At 33.4% G+C, this 27,418-nt stretch overlaps 1 protein-coding gene and 1 pseudogene across 1 annotated transcript in view; one reads left to right on the forward strand and one right to left on the reverse strand.

Moving 5' to 3' along the window:
* LOC109837401 (probable inactive serine/threonine-protein kinase scy1) overlaps window positions 1-11,080 on the forward strand; it is a 29,145-nt gene extending 18,065 nt beyond the window's left edge. The window contains exons 9-21 of the mRNA XM_020405637.1: window positions 341-480; window positions 574-684; window positions 823-939; window positions 1,072-1,161; window positions 4,594-4,647; window positions 4,829-4,903; window positions 5,139-5,214; window positions 5,434-5,533; window positions 6,152-6,221; window positions 6,639-6,712; window positions 7,526-7,635; window positions 9,616-9,864; window positions 10,393-11,080. Coding sequence (XP_020261226.1) covers window positions 341-480; window positions 574-684; window positions 823-939; window positions 1,072-1,161; window positions 4,594-4,647; window positions 4,829-4,903; window positions 5,139-5,214; window positions 5,434-5,533; window positions 6,152-6,221; window positions 6,639-6,712; window positions 7,526-7,635; window positions 9,616-9,864; window positions 10,393-10,751 — 1,625 coding nt within the window. The 3' untranslated portion in view covers window positions 10,752-11,080. The remainder of the gene's footprint in view (window positions 1-340; window positions 481-573; window positions 685-822; window positions 940-1,071; window positions 1,162-4,593; window positions 4,648-4,828; window positions 4,904-5,138; window positions 5,215-5,433; window positions 5,534-6,151; window positions 6,222-6,638; window positions 6,713-7,525; window positions 7,636-9,615; window positions 9,865-10,392) is intronic.
* LOC109838655 overlaps window positions 21,038-27,418 on the reverse strand; it is a 9,021-nt pseudogene continuing 2,640 nt past the window's right edge.

Below are 27,418 nucleotides of genomic sequence, written 5' to 3' on the forward strand. Positions count from 1 at the left end.
GTAAGATGATTCTGGGAAGTGCTTTCTTGTAGAAGGATGACTCCTAAAGGTGCTGTTATTGTTATTCTGCATTCTAGTAATTGTTTCTGTATAAAAACTATAAAAGACTAACGCAGTTAGCAGGTATTATTACTGCAGTTATGCTTATAAATTCATAAACATAAATCAAACAGCTTATTTATATGTATTGATCTGTTATACTTTCCGTAACCAATTAAACTGTCTCCCATTCCGGTCGCTCTTACAATTTTTGTTGAAATATCCTTGAGACTTCGATTTTGTTTTAAGACTACTTTCAATCTTGTATTTCCATACCATGCTGATTGGTTCTAATTTGCAGAATATTTTCACAACAAATTGGTGGAGACTATACAGTTTATGGAAATTCTGAATTTAAAAGACAGTGTTGAGAAAGACACCTTCTTCAGGAAGCTCCCGAACTTAGCTGAACAACTCCCCCGTCAGATTGTGCTGAAAAAGGTTTGCAAATTTTCACAGTGGTTTTTTTAATAGTTTCCTACTTATGTTTTGAAAGGCAATGTTGGATAATTCCTTCATGTTTTGCTATTGCAGTTGCTTCCACTGTTATCGTCTGCTTTAGAATTTGGTTCAGCTGCTGCCCCGGCGTTGACTGCATTACTGAAAATGGGATCTTGGCTTTCAACAGAGGAATTTAGTATCAAGGTCACCCTCTGTTCACTTTTATTTACTTAGCTTGGCTATTTTATCCTTAAGTCTTACTCTGCTGGCTTGTGTTCCTCCAAATCTCTCAGGAATTGATGTAGCGGAGATGATATTGATAGTTTTTTCCCCTTTGTTTAGGTATTGCCAACTATAGTTAAACTTTTTGCCTCTAATGATCGAGCTATTCGAGTGAGTCTTCTGCAACACATAGACCAGTTTGGAGAATCATTATCGGCTCAAATAGTTGATGAACAGGTGAGTCATAAGCATGGACCTTGTTCATGTCTGGTATCCACTCAGTAGATAACTTAAGATTTGAGTAGTATTGTTTATCTGAAGTTTCTGTCTTTACTATAGCTTTTGATTTCCGTTTACACGTTTCTGTAGGTTTTTCCTCATGTTGCCACTGGATTTTCAGATACCTCTGCTTTCCTCCGTGAGCTGACGCTGAAGTCCATGTTAATTTTGGCCCCGAAGGTACGAGATTCCATCAAATCTAGATTGGCAAGGCCCGTCACAGTTTTAGTGATTTATAATTTCCATGCTAAACTTCCCCTGTTGCTAGTGCAATTGTAGTATCAATTCACATGCTAAACTTCCCCTGTTGCTGGTCTGCAATAGTTAGTATCCATTCACATCTAACATAAGTTGACATCTTCCCTTGATGCTTAAGCTTAAGATTCTAGAAAATTTTTGTTCCCTAAATAAGTGAGAATTTTTGTCACAGACTTCTATATATGCACCTTTTGGTTTGCAATTTTAATAAACTGGATTTTTTTTACTGTGATGGTGTTTCATTTTATGTGTTGGCTCTACGGCCGAGGATCATGCCGTCATATTCTCTCATTATGTACTACTTGCTTTTTCGTGAAAGATATTAGTACTGTATTGCATCAAATAACATTTAAGATAATCTTGTTGTGCTCTGACCTAAACTTTTGTGTTGCTTGATTATTCACTGAATCACTGCATACTTCAGTAGCATGGATATCTACAAAATATAGTCATGCTCCCTATCAAATTCTTGGAAGGTTCCCATTTCGGACACTTAAAGACACCCATGGCTTGACACTCATGCCCTCTACCCACGTTAGAACCATTCTCCATGCCAAAACTCTACAGAATAAAAGATGCTTAACCCCAGAAAAGATATAGGAAAAATCATCTGCAAGATTGCAACTGGTACTGTGGTATTTTCATAGTCATGTTGCGTTTAGTGTTAAAGAAGTGCCCTCAAGTGTCCAAGTTTTCACCATAGCTTTGGAATGTCTGGGTAATACTACAAAGTTCTGACCAGTTGATCAAAATCATTATATCATTTCAAACTCTTCAACCATTTAAATATAACTCTCTCATCCACAGACCACACCACTCTGTATGCAATTGCATGTATCATATGGTGGTAGGGGTGGACAGGTGTGCTTCATTTGTGTATGGTGGTAGGGCTGGACAGGCGTGCCTCATTTGTGTATCTATGCTCGTACGCATAGGTGTGTTCTTAGGCTTATGCTTGCAAGCGAACCTCTGATTTTATATGTTGGTACATATTTGTTCTTGTGCGATTGTTCAGGATGAATGCTAAATTCAGGGGAATTTAATCCCATTGCATGACATAATCTGCAACCAATTCTAGTGCCAAGGATTAGCTCTATTTGTAATATAAGCTTGTGGAGATAATCGGATGGGCTTAGTGTTGGACAAGCACTCTTGTAGTGAGAAATATTTGGAGTTGGATGAGTAATACCAAAATTCTGATAAAATAGATCTGTGGTACTTATGGTACTTGACATATAGCGTTGACATTTACTAGAGGTCTACAGCTGTAGACTGCCAACAGACTCTTGAACCAGAATAATTTGTTGAATCCAAAGCCACAAATTTCACAGTAGGGTCTTGAAACTCACTTCAAACCGTCCTACCTGGTTGTGAAGTGGCTCTGATAATGTGTTTAGTATCTCTTATAAAAAACTGTTAATATCTGTATTACAAGTTTTAAAATAAAAAACATGCTTTTAATGTTTTGTTGAGACTACAGTGTTTTAAATGTCTACTTATGTAGATTTCTATTTTATATGTTTGAAAAGGGGGAACCCTGCATCTCACACATGCACATGTATGTTTTGATATCTATAATGGTAGCCTTGAGGAAAAGCTGCTTTGTATTCTCCTTGGTCGGGCTTCAGGCAAATCGCCATAAGCATGGTTATATATGTGTAGGTTCGGTATATGATCAGATTAGTCAGAGTATATAGGGTCAATCTATGATAGGTGTCTGCGGGTAACACTCGTTGAATTAATGAGTTTGACTTATAAAACCTCTAAATTAACTTCTATTGGAGATTGCATCAACAAAATTATGGGCCTGCTGTGAGAGGACGAGAAAGGTATATTACCATAAATTCATCTGAATTCCAAAATCAGTGAAGCAATCGCGAGTAGACAAGAGGAGATGATCCTCAACTCCTCCACCCTTTCCCTCTTTTTCGCTACTCTTTCCATTGCGATTATTTGACGCATTCCATTATTCTCTTGTTTTAAGGAAAGCAGAAAATGAAGTTTATTACTCTTTCAGCATATTCCTCTTGTTTTTTTCATCCAATTTCTAAATTACGGATCGAGAGAAGTAACTGCAGCCCAGTGATAATTCCAGCCTGGCTATTTCCAGCCTGGAAGGTGCTAACTGCTAAGTGATATTTTTTGGAAACTTTAGCAAGTTTTCTGCGATATACCATGTGAGAATGTTACCATGCAAGAATCGTTAAATGTGAAAGAACTGCTGTTGAAGGTTCTAACTGACAGCTGCTAAGATATGACCCTCATTGAGGCATCCTTAGTAAGAAGATCATTGCATCGACATGATATACTTGTGTACTAGTGTTACATTGAATAATCAATTATCTGGAACAAATTCAAACATATGTGTAAGCTTGTTCTTTTCTTTTGGAAGGTCAAAGTTCAACGCAGAATATGAAATATACATGTGAAAAATTGTTCTTGAGCAACTCTCCTAATGTTTTAAGAAAGATTGGAAAAACATATAATTAGCACAGCATTTTTCTGAAAGCTCGGAATAACTAAGCGGACATAGCATATGTGCGTTAAAAAAAAATAGAAACCACAAACAATGGTTAAGACATATAAATTGATTTGGTTTATCTTGCTTTATGAGACTTAGATGATACCTGATAAGGTTACTGAGATGGATGCACATGCGTCCTTGAGCATGGACTAATAGTCTAATATGAGAGTGACTGAAATATGAGAATGCCTCGGGAATCATGGATGCATTTGGAAGACACTTTTAAACAAGTCTGTATCAAGTATTTTGCTTCCCGAGGATCTGTGGACTTAAAAGGGTCTGCTTAATACAACTTTAAATTTGTGCTGCATGCTGTTTTCTTACAGTGATCTAACAGACATAAAGTGTCCTTATTGAAAAAGATCATTTGCAGCTCCCCCCCCCCCCCCCCAAAAAAAATGTTGCTGTATTCCTCATAAAGTGTCCTTATTGAAAAAGATCATTTGCAGCTCCCCCCCCCCCACCCAAAGAAAAATGTTGCTGTATTCCTATTCCATTTTAAATTATTTTTTTGTTATGATATTATAGTTCATGGCAGGACCTCTGTTTTCCCTTATTCTGCTATCAGAGAGGATTATTTTTCATTTACTTGATATTCATTTTACAATTAAGACAATCAATAATAACCTAGTAATTTCATTAGGTTGTTTAGTCAAAGTATCTTCAAAGAAGTTTAGTGAACTGTCATCATCATGTTTCTTTATGTATGGTGGTTCCATGTCAAGGTTTACATGCATGAGCATGTTCTCTACAAAGGCATACATAGCTTTGTGATGTACTTCTTATCAGGTTCATTCTAAACAATCAGATTTTCTGAATTTGGAGTGCAGTTGTCTCAGCGTACTATTTCAGGATCACTATTGAAGTATCTCTCAAAGTTACAGGTACATCAGGATTCTTATTACTGTCTTGGACTAAATTACTATCTACTCTCACAGCTTAAGTCTTTCCATTTGAACCAGTTACTTTGTTTTACATTTGTTCAAGGGCCCCACATCATGTGATAAGATAAACAAACTCTTTGGTTGCTTTGAGATGTTTCGTTTATATTTGAGACTTCTACAGGTAGATGAAGAACCTGCTATTAGAACAAATACTACAATTCTTCTTGGGAATATTGCCAGTTACCTCAACGAAGGGGTTTGTCCTAAAACTCATCATATAAGTTTTGTTTCCTTCCCATATATCCAAATTTTTTGTATATGCTTTCTGTTGGTACTACTTACTAGAATTAAAGCCATCGTGCTAGTTGTTTTATTCCAGAAGGTAAAATGATTTTATTGAAAACTTATGTCAAAACTAAAATTAGTATAGATTTCAATGGAGTCCTTCGCTGTGAAAGGAAACACTGATGGATTTGAATGCATTTATGCAGACAAGGAAAAGAGTTTTGATTAATGCGTTTACTGTCCGTGCCTTACGTGATACCTTCTCTCCAGCCCGTGCAGCAGGCAAGTGCTTATTAGAAGTTAATATACTTCATATCCATGTTTTTTCATTTTTGGTTTATGGCTATTTTATGCTCTTTATTGTTAAAAAGTTTCATGCTTCAGCTATTTTCAATTCTTCTCTTACAAAATTTTGTCTGCTTTAGTGCAGTCAGTCATGGGAGGAATTTCTAGTCCATTATAGTCATTACTGGGAGTAATCCTGCAATTTGCTTGTGGCAGGTGTTATGGCTTTAAGCGCCACTAGTTCATATTATGATATGACAGAAATTGCAACACGCATCTTGCCAAATGTTGTCGTGCTCGCTATTGATCCTGATGGGTATTTATAGTTTTCTATCTACTTTTTTTTAGTTCTTCATTGGTTTCATTCAAAATTTGCTGCATTGGATACTGTTTTCCTTCCAAAATTGGGGATATAAGGAGTATGCTACTTAAGATACGTTTTTACACAAGATGCTTTTGACAGTAGGTCCTCGAGCCCTAAAATGTCTTTATTTAGCCCCCTTTACCCCACTTTACATGTTCTGGTTTCTTTTGCCGATATACATAGTGCTTTGGATCCCAAAACGCTTTGATTTAGCCCCCTGTACCCCGCTTCATATCTTCAAATTTCTTTTATGTATTTGCATAACGCAGTTAAACATAGATCTTTTGTGTTCCCATATTTTTACTTATAGAGGAATGACAGTTTCACTTTAGGGCTAAGCCTCTTCAACTTCTTCCCTCTCTCTGTCCAGTTTTGCCTTGGGGATAAGCCCCTGCAACTCCTCCTCTCGCTCCTATAAAGCGTCTGTTAACGGGTTATAAGTTCTTGAATTTGTAGAACTTCTATTCCCTGAGATGTTTCTCACATGTATTCTTATCATATTAAATAACAAATTATTACTTACATATCTCTTAACATGTCTTTTGAAAGGTTTACTCTTTCTGTCTGTAGAGATGTGAGAGCAAAAGCATTTCAGGCGATAGATCACTTTTTGCTTGTGGCAAAACAACATCATGAAAAGGTATGACATGTTTAAATTGTGTTTATTTTTAATTTAAAATATTCAGGTAACTTGCTGATGTTCATGCCAGATAGTACTGAATATTGTACTCTAAAAAAATTACACTCAATATGCTTTTTGTATTAATGATAGTCTTTTACTACTGCACTCCAGGTTTTGATGAATTTCTTTAATCATATGGACATATGACTTTGCGTGTCCATATATCATAGAAGTATATACTCCTACTTTGTGAAGCAAATAGGTTGCTGGAGAACAGGATAAATACTTGATACTTGTTGCATAGTTGTGAATCTTGTGATGTATAATTTTATCATGTTGATAATAGCTAACAGTGATTTCTTTTCTTGTGTTTTTGATTAACGGTTATGGTTCTCATGGGAGTCATCACAATGTGTTTTTCCTGGTTTCTTGCAGCTAAATGCAGGAGAGGGTCCTGACAGTGCAAGTGGTGGAACACCCTTATTACCTGGAAATGCTAGTTTGCTTGGGTGAGTTCTTGTAGCATGCTTGTCCCATGAACACATGAAGTCAGTTTTCTCATCATAATTGAAAGTCTTGCATAATGTGCAAGATAGATCTCAAGTTATAGTTATCTCCTTGGATATATCTCATTATACTGTTACTATATAAAGAATTTGTTTTTGTGATTGGTCGTCAAATATTGAACACATGTTCAAAAGGTTATCCACTTATTCAACTATATTCACCATTAAGTTTAAGAAGTTCTGTATACAATTGCTATTTTATATATCTTGTTGTCAGTGAAGTGCCATGATTTTTTTTTATTCTTGTCCATGTCACTTCCCATTTTTTTAATTAAATGACCTTTACAAGTCACGTACTTTACGTGATTCAAATGGTGATTGCTGACTGGAACTATCACTCCCTTCCTAAATGAGGCTCTGCATATTTGACATGAAATTTGCTCCCTTTCTGCACGTGGCCAATACATACTTGACATGAAACACAGACATATCTGCATATGCATGCACATCTATAAATTGCCACCAGACCTTCCCTTGTTGCTACTGACACTTATCTAAATGAATAGCATGCAGGTATCCTTGCTCTTCTCTTTATATAGATATGAAGGAAAATACTCCCTCTGTGTGTCTGTTATATATGATAATTTATGGGATCAACGATGCATTTCCTTTGAATATCATCTTGGAGTAGGCATAGGAAAGTTTTCTACTTTGTATTTATTTGTTATCTTCATCTCAGTAAGGTTCAACATGTTTGAATTTGTATGCTTTCTCTTTCAAAGAAAATGAGGCTCGCTACCATTGAAAACTCCACAGGTGGGCAATGAGTTCTTTGACACTGAAAGGGAAAACTTCTGAATATGCTCTACTTGCTTCTGGAAATTCTAGTATGCCACTGACCTCGGCAACCTCAAATGCTAGCTCAGGTATGTATTTCAATTGCTTGAGTGATAATAGTCAATTTTAACTTTTAAGATAGTAATGATCAATTGGAGCTTTATTTACTCTTTCTTGGTCACAGGTTGACAAGTCTTTTAACGAGACATATTAATATAAGTTAAAAAATGAGGTCTAGAAATAGGGTGAACTCTCTATTCAAGAAAACATGTGATGTTGCGAGAGATGGCTTCTATTTTAAAATTCAAGTAACAAGATAACTTTGATCATACATTCATTCAAGTATGTCGTGAAACAAGAACTGTTTGGACATGCTAACACGTTGCCCGCTAGTGTTATGCATAGAGAGTGTGTTGTGGAAATATAAGTATCATGTATTCCCATACAAGAAATATAGGTGATGCTGACACCATTCTGTAGTCAGTTTACCATGATGCTGAAAGTATATGTCTGTGATATATATGAGTTGATCCCTATCATATAAATGAGTTGCTCGCTTGCTCTTTGTTTCCTATTTCTTACTCGTCAAGTTCATGAATCTGCTTCTACCAGGGGAAAAAAGGTGGGCAGAAAATGAAGAAGGAAAAGAAAATCGGAAAGGATTATGCATCTACAAAGACATAGTATGTAGGAAGCTTCTGCCCACCAAACTTCGATGTATCCTTCAGTAACACGTCATGCATATCCATCGTTTCAAACTTCAGTGACCAACATTCTTTTACATTCTTCTTTGTTTCCCCAAAATTATGGTCAGTTAAAAACATAGATATAGCCATAACAAATAAAGGGTCCATATATAGATATGTTCAGGAATAAATCGGTTTGTATTTGTGTCCTCGTTGGTGAATGGCTCTATCTGATACGCCTTGTGTCCATCATGGCTATGTCAAATAATCATTGCGGAAAAGGATGTATGCCATGTTTTTCCTGTTGATGAATCTTTTAGTAGCATCCTAAGTTGGTCGGAAAAAAAAAAGTTATGAGTGAGGATTAGACAAAAAGAAATTGCTTTTCAGTTCCGCGGGCTGGGTAGTTGGCATCAGCTGGGCTAAAATTTTCAGTGTTTGACAAAGCTGTCCATTTTAGTTGTGAAGATGTTTATACATGGCGTTTGAGAGTTCAAATAGTCTGAATTAATAATTGCTCAGGCTAAGTTTTGTGGGTGTCATACATGTAACTAGCTTCAATATGTTCGATAGCATAAGGATTAGTGTCTGTTCTACAGCTATGTATGCTCAGAGAAATGACTGGATTTTCTGCTTATCAATCACTATTTTAATAATTGAAACCAAGGACTCTGACATGAGTCTAGTATGGATTACCTTTCCTGAGGGTTTGACATCTCTTTCTCTGTGACCCATTTGGTTGCCCTCTTTCTACATTGAGCTTGCTTCAAATTTTGGAGGCATGCTCATGGATGGTACAGTTAGAACCTAGGATGCTGTTTTGGACTGTTTTCATAGTATTACAGAAATAACAGATCAGGCATAGGATGAAAAGCACGGATTTCATTTATAATTTACATTTCTCTTTACCACTTGTTTCTTCTCTCTTGAGCTTGCATGAATTTTGTTGAAACATGCTCATACTGGTGGTGGTGTTTCATTTGACTGTTCCATAGACTTCAAGGAAACAGACTATGTAAATGTATATCATACGGCTTCCGTATGTTTTAACAAATGGATAAAAGCCTTTCGGCACTAAAGTAATATATGCAGACTTCAGTTTCACGTCTACAGAGGACAATCAATGGAATTTTTTTGGCTGTCACACCATTTTTTTTATTTTTAATAGTGTTGTTAATATCAACATGTAGTTACTTGGAAGTTGGAATTGAAGTTTTTTTTGTCTTTTGGTAGTAGAAAAAAGAAAGTTATGAACTTATCATATGACCAGATTACAGAAAAGTTTTTCACAGGAATTTTTTTTGACTTTGTTCACGTAACCTCTTCTTTTTTTGTTTTACTTAAGCGGGAAATATCCACATATGAATTCAATATTTCTTGCAGTTATAGACACCTCGGATGTTATAGCGGCCCATTCAAGTCCAAGCATGAGTGCACCAGATCAACCACAACCTTCATCCCCAACATCAACCGATGGTTGGGGTGAACCTGAAAATGGTCTTTTCCATGGCGATCATGACAGTGACAAAGAAGGATGGGATGACCTTGACCCACTCGAGGAGCAGAAACCAACTCCACTTTCCAATATACAGGCTGCTCAAAAAAGGCCAATGGTGCAACCGCAATCTCAAGGTTTTTCCTATTTCCATCTTCAACTTTTATAATTGCTGAGATGAAAAGGTATCATGCCTTTTTTTCATTGTTTGGGTGATGTTTTAATTAGGGTTAGTTGCAGATGGATCCCCTGTACTATCGGTCAAATGCAGATAGACCCCCTGTAGTTTTATTGTTGCATACAGACCCTTTGAGTGAACTTTTTCGACTCTTTTATCCTCAGAGAAAGATAATTAGTTTTTGACAAATAGACCTCCTGAGGGTAAAAGAATTAAAACAAGTTTTCCTCCGGGGGTCTGTCCGCAATTAGGCGATTGTACAGGGGTCTATCCGCAACAAGGGGTATATCCGCAAATGGGTGATAGTACAGGGGCTCTATCTGCAATTAACCCTTTTTATTTGAAGCCACCTTGCATATCTATATCAGTCGCATATCTTAAATCCTACGGATGTAAAGAGAGATCAAACCTAGCGTGCCAGCCCCTGAGATTTTTTTTTTTTTTTTTGGGTGAAAAAAAATGATATGATTCTATCATTCCTTCTCAGTTACAACAAGTTCTTCACGGCAAAAACCAGCACTGAAGGCGCCAAAAGAAGAAGAGGATGATTTATGGGGTGCTATCGCTGCTCCGGCTCCTAAATCTGCTGCAAAGTCTCTCAATGTGAAGCCTGCATCAACCAGCAGTGATGATGATCTCTGGGGCTCTATTGCTGCTCCCCCACCAAGGTCAGCTTCAAAGCCTCTGAAGAAAACAGTGGTGGATGATGACAGTGATCCATGGGCAGCCATTGCTGCACCTCCCCCAACTACCAGAGCAAAGCCCTTGACATTGGGCAGAGGCCGGGGAACAAAAGCTGCTCCAAAGTTGGGAGCTCAGCGGATGGATCGGACGTCTTCTTCATGAAAACTGTAGAAAAAAGAAATTGTAGAGAAATGGTGATATGATTCTGTTTTTTCCCCTCCTTTTCTTGGCTCGCTCTCTCATTACGGTTTTCTTTCTCATATCAATTTTTGTAGTATTCCCCGTCAGCTTCAATTTCTATATGATTCATCCAGTGTATTCTATTGTATATTTGTATGCTGCTCCCATCAAAAAATTATGCATGTTTTCGACGCAAAGTGTCTATTTGTTGCTCTGTTGATATTGTAGTATCAAGTATCGTTGTATGTTGGACGTTGTCAATTTGTAACCTTGAAGAAACAGTTATCCGAAAGAAATAGTTCACTTTGATAGCGGCTGTACTATTATGTGTTCATATCGTTAACAGAGATTCAATTTTATTAATGAAAAAGTGGTAACAATAGTATCTTGGTGTATGTTGATTATATTGTGTTAGTAGCGGGTTTAGTCTCACATTGGTTATAAGGACAAACCTCATCCTCCTCTATTTGTATGTATATATATACACTCAATATTCAATTTAAGGAAAATTTATTTAAGACTCTCTATCTCTTTTACTTTTAACATGGTGTCAGAGCTTGGTTTAGGCCTTTAGGGTTTCCTAAATAATAAATTTTTTAAACTAAATAATTTTTTTCCTTCTAAGTCGCCGATCTCAAGTCGTCGTAGGAGATCTTGGTCGTTGCAATTGTCGACGAGTTTGTCGCACTGTCGCAGGTCTTGGTGGAGATCTGTTCAATCTCGCAATCTATGTCGTCGGAGATCTGATTAGCCGTCGCGATCTCTATCCCCAAATTGTCGCCGTGATTTTTCGACTCGATCTCCGCTAATTGAGAGCGATTTAATTGGAGATTTTTTTTTATATATATATATATATATAGGGTGAATCCGTCGTCGTTTGACCTTCCATCAAGCCATGTGAAAAGTTCTATTCATTCAAAACCGTTAAAATTGATACGAGTGGATGAAGGGTCAAACGACGACGGGTTCACCCCAAACTTGGTGTGTTGGGGTTTTAGAATATGTAGATCAAGTTCAACGGAGCGGATCACTCACAATGTCGTTCAATCATGTGATTTTAAAGGCGTCATAGGAGGAAATCTCCTCCTATGACAAGGATACCCATTAATCTCATATATATATATATATACTAGTTTTCATGCACGTGCAATACACGTGGTAAAATATCAAAGTATTTTTTTATATTTATTTTGTTACTATAAATGAGTCAGATTTATCTTGAGTTCAAATATGTAAAATTAAATTATTAGATTTACTATTGTTTTTATTTAAATATTATTAAAAATTAATGTAATGGATATTTAAGCTAAACTGAGATGAATGTACCTAACTGGGATATTGTAATTATCATTATGAACTATAATTATAGCAATAAAGAAATTATATTTCTTATTTTAAAATAGAATTGCACAACATTTTTGGATATTATAAGCTTAATTGAGACATCTTAATTGATTTCTTAAGAAAAAATATGAATTGACATAATAATATCTTTAAGTAGAATATCAAAGAAAATAAATTAAATTAAAACTTTATGTGATATTCCGAACTCTATTAATCCCAATATATAATATGGAGTCAAGCATGAATAGCAATATCATTATGAACTAATATTCTAGTAAAAAAGAAACCACATTTCTTATTACATTTAAAATAAAATTGCACAACACATTGGGACATTATAAGCTCATGTTTTGTAATAAACAATTTTACTAAACCATAATAATCATATAAAAATAAATTATAAGGAATGGTTTTGAGATACCTCTTCTTACATGAGATAATAAAATCAACCTATACAATAATATGCATTATTGAAAAATAGTAGGATTTGAGCAAACCTATATAAAAATTTATAATGAAACTCAAGAAACATGAATATTTTAATCAAGTGCGCATTGCAGAACATTATAGTCAGAGAGTAATTATCCAAAAACGGTAAGATTAGAGCAAACCTATAAACAAATTTAGAACGAACTCGAAGAAACATAAAGATTTTAAACAATTGTGCATCGTAGAACTTTATAATTAGAGAGTAATTATCCAAAAACAGTAAGATTAGAGCAATCCCATACAGAAATTTTTAATAAAATTTGAAGAACAAAACATACCAATTACAGAAAAGACAGGGAAATACACCTATAATTGTCCAAAAGCAATAATAAAAAAAATTAAATAATAATGGTAACTATAGTATACTTTTATGTGATGAAAGCAATCATATAAGCATACAAACCTACTAATAATGTTGTATGAAAATCTTTTATATAAATTCCTAATTCTACTCAAAAATTAAGATATTATATAAAATGATCAAAAAAATATTATCCTTTATTATTTTTGTTTCATATTTTAATTAAACCGAGATCAATCTTTCTCCACCTTTATCTTTTTTCTGAGAAATTCTAGAGTAGCATCTTCATCATCTACGTCGATTGTAATATCAGGCTGGAGTTAGATTTCTTGTGCCATTATATTTCCTTTGCCTTGTTCATCTTTTGTTTTTTCATCTAACTTCACCAGGAATTTGAACGTTTTTTCGATGTTCAACACAAATTTATGAAAATATAGACTCTGATTATTTTTCTGTTTCAATGAGAACAAATGTTATTTTAATATATATAATTTTTTTTTGATTTTCTAAATTATTACTTGAATAGAGTTAGGAATTACCTCTTTTTTTTCGTAATGAATTTTTCTATTGTGTATCTAATAAGAGTTTCTACTGCATCAAATAGTGTTACTCTTGCATTATACGTGCTATTTTCCATGAGAATCTTAACTACGTACCTGTGTTAGACCCTAGGGGGGGTGATTAGGGTCGTATGCTAATCTAATCCCAATTAAAAGCTAATTAAAATTATGTTGATCAATTTGATCTTGCAAGAAGAAATATGATATGGATATGAACAATAATGATGAATAAAAATATACGCTAAGCGATCTTGCAAGAAGAAATATGATATGGATATGAACAATAATGATGAATAAAAATATACGCTAAGCAAAATACAAACACACGATATGTTTACGAGGTTAGGTCACCACGACCTACGTCCCCGCTCCTCACCTCGAGGAGATATCCACTCTCACAATCCGGTTTGAAAGCCGGAACTTCTACACACTCGGTTTACAAGATCACCGAAAACTCTCACACTACACAAACACTATGCAATCACACTATACACACTAAGTGTAGGAACCTACCCCGTGTCCTCCTCCTCAAGTTCTCGATTACGACCTCTCCCTAGGTTCGTCAATCGACGCCACTCCTATTGAATTCGACCTCGTGTCTCGCCTCACACTTCTCTCGGTGTACAAGTGTATTACAAGTGATTCTCACAAATAAAAGTTAAATACAATGATTTGTTCTCAAATAACAAGTGAGAACACAATGAAGCTCACACTCACTAAATCACACCCCACAACCCACACTATATAGTATGAAAATATTAAGCTCAATAAGTGTGTGTGATAACAGTGAATGAAACTCAATAAATATAGCTAAATGAAATGAAAATGAAATAACAAGCTATATAAGAGTTTAGAAGACTTCTCAAACAAGAAGAACAGTAGATGATGATCCCAATGGGATTTGAAAGCCACTTCTTGTTGTAGAAAAACTTCTCTTGAAAACTGATTGATGAAATCAACTATTAAACAGCTCTTAAACACAAATAATATTTTGTTAAACACCAAACTTGGATTTCTTGGATCTATAGAAGAAGAGCAGCAATGGGGTATATGTAGCACCCAATACTATAGCAAAAAATAAGTAAAAGACCAAAAAACTAGTTTGAAAACAGCTGGAAAAACTAGCCGTTTGAACAGTTCTGACAGTTCGGCGGTCGACCGGTCCGGTCGACCGCTACGCTCAAAGAAAATTCATTAAAAATATCAAATCAAATCCAAAAATAGTGAATCTTTGGGAAAAGTTTCTAAATGATGAAATAAACATGTTTGAAAAGGAATTTTTGGAAAATCAATTTTCGTTTGTGAAAACTCCCTATTTTTGAAAAGTGTTCAGAAAACCTGTTTTTCGTAAATATGAAAATTAACATGAATCTTGTAAATATGTATATATATATTGAGCATGTATTATATGTATATAATGAAGTATGAAAGAGCTGTAATCATGAGATAAAAGTTATTGTAACAACGTTTGATGAAAAATTATTTATATGATAGAAAACGTCAAAAATCGTGTTAAGTGTACATATATTGAGCTTAGATATAATCATACAATATATGTAAGTAAACCACACATATACCTAGGTAAATCCACACATATGAACTTGAATCTTTAACGCTTGATTGACGTGTGTTGAAATACCTGAAAAGAGAAACATAAACACAAAAACTAGAGAATATATTAGCGATAAATTGTTTGACAAATCATCATCAAAACTATAGGGTCAACAATCTCCCCCTTTTTGATGATGGCAAACAATTTATACATGAATATGAAATATAAACAAATAACCCACATATAAGCCAAACATGAATAAATCATACATGAAAGATCACATAAACCATATATAAAAAGAATCAATTTGTAAACCATATGTGGATTTTTCTCCCCCTTTGACAACATCAAAAAGGGAAAAAGAAACAAATTAGGAGCAACGCTCCCCCTGCATATAAGCACAGATAATAAAAAGGTATACCAAAAGCTCCCCCTGTCAAATTGAATAAATGACATCTATTGAACATATATAGGAGCTAAACAACAAATTATCCAAAAAGAACGTAAACAATATATAAATCAAGGAACTCATCATTAGCAACTTATATTCCACAAACAAGACATGAACATTGTTTCAACCATGCATTGATCATAGAAAAGATAAACTAACATAATAGATCACAAATCATCACTTAAGCATTTAGAAACAACATGGTTTTGCATAAACATAGTTTGTTCCACAAGATAGCAAACCCTACATAAAAAGTCACATAGTTCCACACTAATATAGAGTTATTACACTCAAACAAAAAACATAGTTATCAAGTTTTACAACTCAAAAAGGAGCATCACAAAAAGCATGGGAAAAAAAAGAACTCCAATAAGCTGCAAGATCAATCATCATCACCATCATCATTACCATCACTATCACCATCACCATCATCATCACCATCAGAAGAGCCTGAGCCATCAGCAGGGTTCTCCTCAGAATCAGACTCAGAACTAGAAGAGGGATCCGGAATCCCGAGAGACTGACGCTGATATGAAAGAATGGTCCTAACATCCCTTTGGATAGTTGAGACTTTCTTCTGAACGTTTGAGAACTGAGTCTCAAGACGATCCAGACGGTCACAAATATCAGAAGCAGATGAGGAAGAAGCTCTAGACTGGGAACGAGAGGATGATGGCTGAGTGAGATCAGAAAAGGAAATCTGTATTCTGGAAAGAGAAACCTTATCAAAGAAATCCTTCTTAGATTCAATTTTGGGTTCATTGGTGAGATCAACACCGAAGTGTTGAAGGATAAGAGTGATGAAGGAGCCAAAGGGTAGAAATTTGACATGCTTTGATGCCATATTATTGAGAAAAACAGTTGCCCAATCTACTTTTATTTTGGCAAATATGGCATACACAGCATTGATCTTGTCAGAAGCAAAGTGATCGAAACTACCGGTTTTAGGAATTAAGTTTTGAGCAACGATTCTAGCAATGAGTTTGGCATTTGGATTGAGAGAATTGTTGTTTATAGGATAAGAGCAACCGGGCTTAAACATGAGTTGGTTTACAGCTGGATCACCAAGTTCAACAGACATGAGGTCAACGTCACCTGTTGGGATTTCAAGAATCCCCACAAGTTCGTTGGCAGAAAAGGATATTGCAACATTTTTAACAGATGAAGTAATGGTCTGACGACCATCAGCAGAAGATGTTACAGACAGGTTGGCATAAAACAGATAAACTAGAAAAGGATAATAAGGAACTTTATCTTCCTCATCTAATAGCCTAGCCAACCCAACATCATGAAGAATAGTGAGAGTGTCATACATGGCTAAGTGATTGAATTTGATATATGTGGTTGGAATAATTTTCAATTTGCACAACTCCCTATATTTTTTAACAAGAGATTTAAACAACAGAAAATCCTCATAATGAGAAGCTTTTATAGAGGATGAACTAGACTCAGGTTTTGATCTCTTTTTGGGAGGCATGATAGATTAGGGTTTCAGCTTTTATAGAGGATGAACTAGACTCAGGTTTTGATCTCTTTTTGGGAGGCATGATAGATTAGGGTTTGATCAGATATGAGATATAAATTAGAAACCACTGGAAACAACAGAAGGAAATTTAGAACAGATTAAGAACTACCCTAAAACAGAAATCCTAGATTGAAAAATATAAACATATATAAGAACCCAGAAATCAAGAGATAAGAGAAGAGATTACCCAGCAAAAGACTGATGGAATCGATGGAGGGTGAGAGCACCGCAGTCGATTGATGCAGGCGACCGAGAATCGACAGGTTTTGGGGAGAGATTTCGAATTGGGGAAGAAATGAGAAGTCGGGTGTTTTGAGAGATGAAAGAAGGGCTGAGATTGACTCAATGATAGAATCAATGGTGATGAAGAGTTCGGGTCCAAAACAGATACCCAATAAAAAACCGAAACCCGATAAAATCACAAAATCGCTGCTAAAAATTCTCTGTCGGTCGACCGAAACAACTTACAGAGACTTCGTCGGTCGACCGGGTCGGTTGACCGCGAGAAAATAAAATGTGCAGGCAATTTGAAAACTTGATTTTGAAAGATTTTTAATTTAAACCTTTAAGAAATTTGTTTTATAATATGCCAAAAGTTTTTGATTTTGAAAGATTTTTAATTTAAACCTTTAAGAAATTTGTTTTATAATATGCCAAAAGTTTTATAAGATATATATAAATGTTTTTATTAAACCTTTAAGAAATTTGTTTTATAATATGCCAAAAGTTTTATAAGATATATATAAATGTTTTTAGCTATAATATCATGCAAATAATTCTTTTTAGCAAAAAAAAAATATAATATGTCATTGATAACTCAAAAACCAATTATTCAAAATAAGAACAAAACAAAACAAAAAAAATTAGTATAACAATCATTTTGGTACCCAAATCATTTTGGTACCACTAGAACTTGGGACATGACCCCTATCATTTAAATCCAAGGCCCTAGGGTTATGAACCCGTTTGGGCGTATTTTGTGCACTGATACGATCAAAGCAAAAATTATAAACGTGACCCATACGATTGCAATTTGTGCAATGTAGAGGTTTGAATGGTTTACGTTGATCGAAATGGAATGCACGTGGTTCATTTGCAAAAATAGATTTTTCTTTGTAATTATTTTGCAAACGAGAATTTGTTTTCAAATCGAAACAAAACATGGCCAAATGACCAAAACGATCACAATAATCACATTTATACACATGAGCATGTTTATAATTTATACTATGTGTGTGTACATGCGTATGTGATGAAGAAGCTTGATGCGATGCACAATCATGAATAGGCTTATCAATTTTTGGTGCATTATGGTAAAATTGAGTTAAATGGCCTTTAAGACCGCAAATAGAGCATTTGTGAATTTTGTCATACATATGTGCATAGTGAATAGGTTTCTTAGAAGAATTAACATTGAACTTTGCACATAAGTCCATAATCTTTTTATTATTTGAAATACAAGTGTTTAGTGTTGAATCTAAGGTGAATATTTGTTTTCTCATTTGATTCAACTCATCATTGTGCATACAAGCATTGCTACTAGAAGTAGGATAAACATGATTACTCATCATAGATTTCAACTTATCTACTTCTAACATAGCATCACGTTTTTTTTGAAGCAAACTAGCATTTTTAATTTTCAAATTTTCATTGCATTCTTTAAGAATTATATTTTCATTTGCAATAAAATTAAACTTAGTAGCTAGTGTTTCATGAGTGGATTTCATATTAACATACTTACTCTTTACATCAATATAGCAATTGTGCAATTTTTCAAACTCAAGAGCAAGTTCATCAAAAATAATAATATCATTGTTATCGCATACCTCACTAGGGTTATCACCTAGTGGTATTGTACACGGAGATGAGGCTTCCTTAGAACTCAAAGCGGAATTTTCCAACGCTTGTTGAATAGCCTCCAATTTCCCTTCATGTGCTTTAATAAGTTTCCATAAAGCGTAAGCACTATCAAAATTAGCAAATTTGTTAGAAAACGATGAGTGAAAAACGTTAATCAAATATTCTAACAAAAGCTTATTCATGTTAAACAATCTTTTATCATTTTCACACCATTTGGATCTTTCCAAAATGGGAACAACATAGGCATCCTCAATAATTTCCCATAAAGTTTGAATCTAACTCGCCATTGAGCATAGGGAAAAATATCCAAACGAGGAGCAATATTAATAGCATATCCTAAGCAAGATGAATCATACATATCCATAAAGATGAAATGCAAGAAGCACAATGTAATCAAAATTAGATTAGCACAAATAACTTGGATCTTTAACTCAAGGCGGTTAGTCCTTAAATCAAAGAGCACCAAGCTCTGATACCAATTGTTAGACCCTAGAGGGGGGGGGGTGATTAGGGTCTTATGCTAATCTAATCCCAATTAGGGGGGGGGGGTGATTAGGGTCTTATGCTAATCTAATCCTAATTAAAAGCTAATTAAAATTATGTTGATCAATTTGATCTTGCAAGAAGAAATATGATATGGATATGAACAATAATGATGAATAAAAATATACGCTAAGCAAAACACAAACACACGATATGTTTACGAGGTTCGGTCACCACGACCTACGTCCCCGCTCCTCACCTCGAGGAGATATCCACTATCACAATCCGGTTTGGAAGCCGGAACTTCTACACACTCGGTTTACAAGATCACCGAAAACTCTCACACTACACAAACACTATGCAATCACACTTTACACACTAAGTGTAGGAACCTACCCCGTATCCTCCTCCTCAAGTGCTCGATTATGAAAATAAAATAACAAGCTATATAAGAGTTTAGAAGACTTCTCAAACAAGAAGAACAGTAGATGATGATCCCAATGGGATTTGAAAGCCACTTCTTGTTGTAGAAAAACTTCTCTTAAAAATTGATTGATGAAATCAACTATTAAACAGCTCTTAAACACAAATAATATTTTGTTAAACACCAAACTTGGATTTCTTGGATCTATAGAAGAAGAGCAGCAATGTGGTATATATAGCACCCAATACAACAGCAAAAAATAAGTAAAAGACCAAAAAACCAGTTTGAAAACAGCTGGAAAAACTAGCCGTTTGAACAGTTCTGACAGTTCGGCGGTAGACCGGTCCGGGCGACCGCGAAGCTCAAAAACTCCGAAAGACCGCAAAGCTCAAAAAATACAGTTTTGAAAATATAAAGCTGGCGGTCGACCGCGAAAGTCTCTGGATGTTTTCACGGTCGACCGTCACGGTCGACCGCGAGCACAAAAAAGCAAGCTCAGAAAAATTGCAATTGGCGGTCGACCGCCGCGGTCGACCGGAATCTGATATATTGCATATTGACAGGTTTTTGGGCTGTTTTGAAAATTCATTAAAAATATCAAATCAAATCCAAAAATAGTGAAACTTTGGTGAAAGTTTCTAAATGATGAAATAAACATGTTTGAAAAGGAATTTTTGGAAAATCAATTTTCGTTTGTGAAAACTCCTTGTTTTTGAAAAGTGTTCAGAAAACTTGTTTTTCATAAATATGAAAATTGACATGAAGCTTGTAAATATGTATATATATATTGAACATGTATTATATGTATATAATGAAATGAAAATTGACATGAAGCTTGTAAATATGTATATATATATTGAACATGTATTATATGTATATAATGAAGTATGAAAGAGCTGTAATCATGAGATAAAAGTTATTGTAACAACGTTTGATGAAAAATCATTTATATGATAGAAAACGTCAAAAATCGTGTTAAGTGTACATATATTGAGCTTAGATATAATCATACAATATATGTAAGTAAACCAAACATATACCTAGGTAAATCCACACATATGAACTTGAATCTTTAACGCTTGATTGACGTGTGTTGAAATACCTGAAAAGAGAAACATAAACATAAAAACTAGAGAATATATTAGCGATAAATTGTTTGACAAATCATCATCAAAACTATAGGGTCAACAACCTGTAGTTTTCATTGTTAATTTCTAGAGATAGTTAATATTGTATTTTAATATATTCATGTCATAAAAAAAGATATATTACTTAACCTTTATACTGAGTCATCAATGATTCTGCGGTATTTATCATTCAGACACTCTTTACTAACATCTTTATCTACTTTCTTGTTGCAGTCTTTGCAAGTATAGAACCATAGCTCGAGTTTATTCAAAATAGTAGTTATCTTTGCCTTAAATATGCAAAAGCGTGTCTGTATATTGACAAAAATTAGTTAGATTTAAATGTGTTAATAAGAATAGGTTTCTAATATTGTATCTGTATCGAATTCTGTGATGTATGCATAATATCACTAATTTGAATTTCTTTTGCATTTATAAAAAGCGTTGATGGAGATCCTTTTGCTTTTGCGGCTTCTTCCAAATGAAAACATGCATATTAGATTAAAATATAATACTATTTTATCATTGCGTTATATGAAAGTATGCTTGTTCTACTTATCATTCCCTAAATTCTTTAGCTAGTTGTATTTTTGGGTTGATACATATTGTTGATATAATTTGTGACGATATGCTTATCTTCCCTACAAAATTGAGATAATTATTGGATGAATTTTATGTTAAGTTGTTTTTAATAAGAATTTCAGTAATAAGTTATGTACCTTTATATATAGAGATTTTAAAATTTGATAATACTATTATAGGCTTATCTTTGATTTCGGCTTCAAGAATTGATCCTTCATTTGTAGCTAAATCCCCAAATAAAGTTGCGTGCATAGTCATTTCACTGTATATGAAAAAAGAAAGTACGTTAATCTTTTTTTTTTCTTATGATGTTGAAAATAAGTATCATGAATATACCTTTTATCCATTAGCATGATTTTCCTCCTATTGTCTGGTTTGTTATGTTTTGTAATATAGTTGATCATCGGTTTCACGTTAGTTGTTATTGCAAGAATATCTGCAAGTAATTTTATAAAAAAATTATGATTACATAAATTAGTGTCTTATTTTGTATTGAAGATTAAAGTAAAAAAATTTATAAGTACTTAATAATTTTTGTTGCATCTTTCATGGAAAATGCTTCTTCAAATGGGACAAAGTTGTTCAATATGTTCTCCAAGTGAAAACCTATTGGTGCTTTTTTGATAGATACGTCTTTTATTAATACTAATTCAAGTGATTTGTGGATACTTGGAAAAGCTGGGTTTATTCCTTTCACTTCTCCATTTGAAATAAAAATAATTTGATTCTTTTAAAGCATATCTATAAACTTTTTGATAGTCTCTCCATACATAACTCCATGTATTTTGTTACCTTGTAAATATTATTAACACCAGAGATAAATGTTTGGAAAATATAACTAATTAATACTAAGCTATATATTATATGTTAATTAGTTATATGTAAACAAAAAAAAGGCATTCTGAAAGTTATTAGGGTTTTAATGAAATTTACCGAATAGATAATGACAATCACAAAAAAATACAAGCTGAATTATAAACGTTGATATTATGAAAATAACAAAAAATGCAATCTTTTCTTCTTTTTCTTCTATTATAGATAAAAACTTTCATAACCCAAGCGGTAATATTTGTCTTCAGAACTATGCTTGGAGGCTCTAGTACAATATCTAAAGCCAATTCTAAATCAAACTCCAGAATAGTGGCAATCGCCACATTTTTAAATTCTCTGACAATTTTATATCTCTTTGCATAAGTAATGGATGAACTTATTATGTATTCTCAAGGTAGGATCTCATGATATATGTTGTCAGTTAATGACATTGTACTAATTGATGAGAGAAGACCTCATATTAAAAGATTCCAAATAAATATAATGAAAATATAATGTGTAGAATGTATGTTAGTAAAACAGTACGAAGGAGTGCATGACGTATATATAAAAGTTATATTAGTCTAATTAACCAAATGTTAGATTTTATTGTATCTTCAGAATACTTTCACATGTTACCTTTTAAAGTTTTAGTATTCATGTTTCTCAGTTGATATTATTTCTTGAGTTTTGAAAAGTATATACCGCTTTCTGTATGTAGTCTCATGATTGTGCTTTCTTTGATCTTACAACTTTGTGCATACACTAATTTTAATTTGCTGATATCATATATTTTTGAATTCTTGTGCAAGTATCAAAACTCTTAAGAGAATCAGGCATATTCTTGTAGACTCCAAAACCGAAATTTTTATATTTATGTGTTTGTGATTTTTTTCTGTATTTTTGCGGAATGAAAGACAAGAGACATATTAGTCTATATTAATCTTACATACTAATTCCATGTTTATTAAATTTAGAAAACTTTGCATTGGAAGTAATCGAAGTCATTATCCAATGAAATAGTGCTGACAGCGTGTTACTTTTTCATGGGGATAACTACTGGTGATACAAAACTGAAGTTGATTAGTTCAGTGGATAAAGGATTTAAATAATGAAAGATTAAGATAATGAATAAGAAAAATAGAGGACCAACAGATTTCCTTCCGAGAACTATTAAATAAAATTTACACTATCACATATACAAATCATAAGATGCATGAAAGTTTTAAAAAAATTATAATTTTATCTCCCCCACTATCAGGCCGACTTTTCCAAACAATTATAATTAATTTACTTTAAAATAATCTAATCTAATCTAATCTAATAAGAAGAAAATAGATGGAAGTGTTGTGAAAATTATTGTAATTAGATACTATGATTAATTGACTAAAATAAGAAGAACAATATATAATCTAGTTCATAATCTTTAAACAATCTAATCTAATTCTAATAAGAAGAAAATAACAAAGATAAAAAGTCATCATTGTTGGCCTTCTTGTTTTGATGATGTTTAACAAACAATTTATCACTAATGTTGTTTGTCTAGTATTTGTGTTTTCTTATTTATTATAGACAAATAACGTTGTTGGAGGATGGATGGAATAGAGCTTCAACGATCATATCCAAAGGAGGTTGGCGGAATGTCAGTGAAGCCTATGCAATTCAACTTAAAGATCAAGTTCAAGCTTCATCCGCAAATATATCAAGTCAAGCCTATTGAAGATTAAGATCAAGCTTTGGTATATTTAGTTTAGGTTTTATATTATGTGTGTTAGGTACTCTAAGCTCAATATCATATACACACACGTATTTGGTTTCTATGCATATATATAGTTATATATATATACATACAAGTGTTTTAGATTTTGATGTTTATATATACATACACGTATTTGGTTTCTAAGCTCAAATATCGTATTCTCAGTTTATCGACTTAACAATCATCATATACATATTTTATCAAGTCTATATAATCATTGTGCAAAGTTTCAAAACATTGTTTATGTCAAAACATCAAACTTCATGTATATCACTTTTTTATGTTTTGAACACTTTTGCAAAATAATGAGATTTCACAATTGGGAAATGCAAATTGGAAAATTCTTTTTGTAACATGTTCAAAATATCATTTTCAAACATTTCTCAAAGTTTCTTCAAGTTTGGAATTGATTTGCTATGTTTAAAGGAATTTACAAATTCACGTTTTCGTTCGTGCACATGTTCGTGCATGTTTTACAAAACTGATGAGTTTTCACAAATGAGAAGTGATATTTGAAAAATTCTTTCTCTGACATGTTTATCTACATGTTTAGAAACTTTCATCCAGTTTTTACTATTTTTGGAGTTTATTTACTGTGCCTAATTTATTTTACAAAATCGTATATCACAGCAGATTTTTAGAAACTCTATTTCTGTGTTCAAACATTTATTTCTCTCAACTGGGAAATTATTTTTCATAAATTCTTTCTCTAACATGTTTTTATACATGTCGAGAACCTTCCCGCAAAATTTCATAATTTTTGGAGCTGTTTTACTATTTTTAATAGATTTTATAATATCAGATGTACCTGCTACAGTACCGCCGGTCGACCGATTTTTCCGCCGGTCGACCGACGAACTGTCTGGAACTTTTCTCCGCTTCTTTCTTTACTCGCGGTCGACCGCGATTTTCCTCGGTCGACCGCTGCAGTTCCAACGGCTCTTTTTAGAGCCGTTGCAGAATGGTTTTTTGGTCATTTTGTTTGGGTTTTTGGGTGAGGTCTTGGAGGCTATAAAAATCCTCTTTGATCTCAGTTTTCATGTAATCTAAGAATGTTTTAAAAGAAGTTTTTAAACAAGGGTTTTAAAAAGAGTTTAAGCTTGTCTAAGCTTGTTTAAGGGTTTGGTTTAAGCTGTTTTGGTTTTCACAAGTGGAGGAGATTATCTTCTTGTTTTGGGCTCATATCTCCATCTCTCCATCTTGATCTAGAGAAGTTTTCCTAAACTCAACTCTAGCTTTACATTTACATACTTGTTTGATTATCATTGTTCTTAAGCTAGATTTATATTTGAGTTTAGTTTGATTTTGATTTCACTCATTGTTACACACACCCACTTTGAGCTTATTGTATCTTTCATACATAGTATAGTTGGGTGGTGAGAGATTGTAACTTTGAGTTGTGCTTAATTGAGTTCTCATCCATAGTTGAGAACAATCATTTGTTATATTGTGCTTATTGAGAGATTCACTTTGTAATATACTTGTACACCGAGTGAGGAGTGTGTGGTGAGAGTCGGTGATCGTCCTAAGAGGAGTGACGTCGGTTGACGTGCCTAAGGAGAGGTTGTAACCGAGCACTTGAGGGAGACACGGCTAGGTCCAACACTTAGTGGGTATAGAGTGTGATTGCAAGAGTGTGAGTTGTAGAGTTTTCGGTTAGCTAGAAAACCGAGTGTGTAGAAGAAGTTCCGGCTTCCAAACCGGATTGTGTTAGTGGATTTCTCCCCGGGAGTGGAGAGCGGAGACGTAGGACGGAAGGTCCGAACTCCGTGATCATATAGTGTGTTTGAGTATGCTTTGGCGTTCATTTATATTCATGCTCATATCTTATATCGCCATTGTCATTTACTCTTAGTTCATATTATCCACTATCTTGTTTATCTTATTTATGTTTATATCACCCTTAGTTTCATATCCTTGCATATAACTCATAGTATATCTCATTGCTAGGATATATCCCTTGTTCATATTGTTTATCCTAGCTCACACATCTTGTTGTATTTTATACTTGCTAGGATAACGTATTAATTAATTTTAATTGGCATTTAATCGGATTAGCCCCCCTCTAGGGTCTAACAATCATTATTAAATAAAAAGAGAGAGACGCCAAAACCAAGCCTTTGAGAGAGAACAGTTGATAATTGCTTCAAAGTCTGAGAAATATTTGGTGAGAGAAGAAAGTGGATTTCGTGCTTTATTTATACCTGAAGAGTTCTACTGCTATAATAAGAATTTGTTTATAATAAGAATTCAGTTATCTTTGTGAATGCACGTATTAAAAGATAGATACAATCATAGCACATGCAATATGATATCTTTCTGTAATATAAACTTATTATATTATTGTTAATAAATTAATCATAATATGATTTTACACATGCAAATTAGTTTAAACTTTTAGATAGTGTATAATATTTCAAACTTAAAAAAAGTATAATATCATTATTATATAATATCATGTATTAAGGATAGATATATTAGTTATATTAAGGATAGATATATTAGTTTAAACTTAATTTAAAAATTATTAGAATTTGATTAAGTTAGAACTTTATTAGGATTAGGATAGTTCAAACTTTGAAGTTATTTGATTAGGATTAGAATAAATCATTAAATACAATTTAAAAATTAGAATTGATTAGTGATAGGATAGTTCAAACTTTATAGGGGTATTTTTGTCTACAGAAAGATTTTCTGAACTCGTGCTTTTAAAGAGAGTATGATATATATATATATATATATATATATATATATATATATATATATATATATATATATTTAGTGATAGGATAGTTCAAACTTTATAGGGATATTTTTGTCTACAGAAAGATTTTTCCGAAGTCGTGCTTTTAAAGGGAGTATGATATCATTAGTTGGTTAGTTATTTTGGTAAAGTGGGGGGAAAGTTAATGTAGCATTGAAATTGTATATCTTACTAGGATTGTAGCTACATTAACTTTTCTTCCATTTCAGCTCAAAATTGGTTGTTATAACAAGCTACATCTGTATTTAGTGGTGCCATACCAACTTTTTTTTGTCAATCAAATAGTGTAATCTATACTTCTATATCTATATCTATATACTACTATAAAAAGAGGATTGAGGTGGTAAAACTTTTAATTTACTCTTTTGCCCTCTTAAATTTTGATAAATTCTAAATATGCCATTATCTCTAATTAATCTTTCAATAAATAAATATAACCACTTATTAATTATGCACCTCCTCACTTTCCTAAATAATTATAATTATCAATAACATTTTAAATATTAATTATTTAAAAATAATATAATAAACTAATATAAAATAAATATACACAATTATTAGTAGTAACCAATTAAATTATAATAATAATCATTATAATAAAATGATAAAAATAATAAT

The sequence above is a fragment of the Asparagus officinalis genome, chromosome 4 (genome assembly GCF_001876935.1).
Source record: "Asparagus officinalis chromosome 4, Aspof.V1, whole genome shotgun sequence".
NCBI lineage: Eukaryota > Viridiplantae > Streptophyta > Magnoliopsida > Asparagales > Asparagaceae > Asparagus > Asparagus officinalis.